The sequence below is a fragment of the Alosa sapidissima genome, chromosome 20 (assembly GCF_018492685.1).
Source record: "Alosa sapidissima isolate fAloSap1 chromosome 20, fAloSap1.pri, whole genome shotgun sequence".
NCBI classification, from domain to species: domain Eukaryota; kingdom Metazoa; phylum Chordata; class Actinopteri; order Clupeiformes; family Clupeidae; genus Alosa; species Alosa sapidissima.
Genome location: NC_055976.1, coordinates 6,928,347 through 6,929,449, shown reverse-complemented (window position 1 = coordinate 6,929,449; position 1,103 = coordinate 6,928,347). Strand labels below are relative to the sequence as shown.

At 65.1% G+C, this 1,103-nt stretch overlaps 1 protein-coding gene across 3 annotated transcripts in view; it reads right to left on the bottom strand.

Moving 5' to 3' along the window:
* Positions 1 to 204: 204 nt before the first annotated feature.
* nlgn3a (neuroligin 3a) overlaps positions 205 to 1,103 on the bottom strand; it is a 111,954-nt gene continuing 111,055 nt past the window's right edge. For all 3 annotated transcript variants that reach the window (XM_042074824.1, XM_042074826.1, XM_042074825.1), the window contains one exon: positions 205 to 1,103. This exon is cut by the window's right edge and continues 47 nt beyond it. In XM_042074824.1, coding sequence (XP_041930758.1) covers positions 232 to 1,103 — 872 coding nt within the window. In that variant the 3' untranslated portion in view covers positions 205 to 231.

Genomic DNA, 1,103 nt, shown 5'->3' with positions numbered 1-1,103 from the left:
CAGTTCTGTTTTGGCAGGTCTGCACAACTTGACATCCAGAAAGAGCTTCTGTGACTCCCCCCTCTGTAAAAGTCTATTTAAAACGCTTTATTCCTCTTTCAATTCCCCTTCTCCTGCTTCCATGATGCTTATAAAACCACCACACCCCCAGCCTTCCTTCCACCATCCCCTCCCCCCCTCCCCTCCCCTCCCCCCACCCCTGGCCCTAGGCTCCTGCTCGGCTCCTTAAAGCTATACGCGGGTAGTGGAGTGTGAGTGGGGCAGGCCGGTGGAGTTGAAGCCGGCCGTGAAGGTGTTGTACGGGTGCAGGTTGGGCATGCCCACCAGCGAGTTGGGGATCATGGTGATGGTGTTGGGCGTCATGAGCGGGATGTCGTCCGGCGAGCGGCGCAGCGTCAGCGTGTAGTCGGGCAGCGAGGCCAGCCGCAGCGGGTCGCCCACCCCGACGCCGACACCGCCCCCGCCGATGCCCGCCGGCGGCATGCTGGCCTCGCACTCGTGGTGCGTCTGGTTCATCTGCAGCGACATGATCTCCTCCTCGGGGCCGTGGTGCCCGATGTCGTTGGCGGTGGCCTGCCGCTGTTGCGCGGCGGCCGCCCCCGGGCTGGCCGGTTGGTGCTGTGAGTCCTGCCGGCGCTTGTCCTTGCGGTAGTAGAGCGCGGCGAACGCCAGCACGTTGAGGAAGAGCAGCGAGGCGCCCACGGCGATGGTGACACTCAGCTCGGTGGAGTAGTCGCGCGGGTTCTCCACCACCAGCGGGCCCGCCGCCTCCTCGCTGTTCCACGGCTCCTTGCCGCTCTCGCTGTTGTACGCCGGCGACATGGGCGGCCGCTTGGTGTTGAACGGCCACGCCTTGTTGCTGCCGTTGGGCCGGCGGGTGGAGAGCGAGTTCTGCGTGGTGTCGGGCGGCGGCACCTTGGTGGTGGTGGACGTGTAGTGGAACATGTCGTGCAGGTTGTACAGGTGGGGCACCAGGTGCTTCCAGAAGGCCACCTTAGTGGCGCGGTAGTGGTCACGCACGCGCGGCTTCAGGCCGATGTGCAGGTACAGCTGGTCCTGGGGGTTGTACTTGGACCAGGCCACCTCCTCGAAGCGGTTGGCCT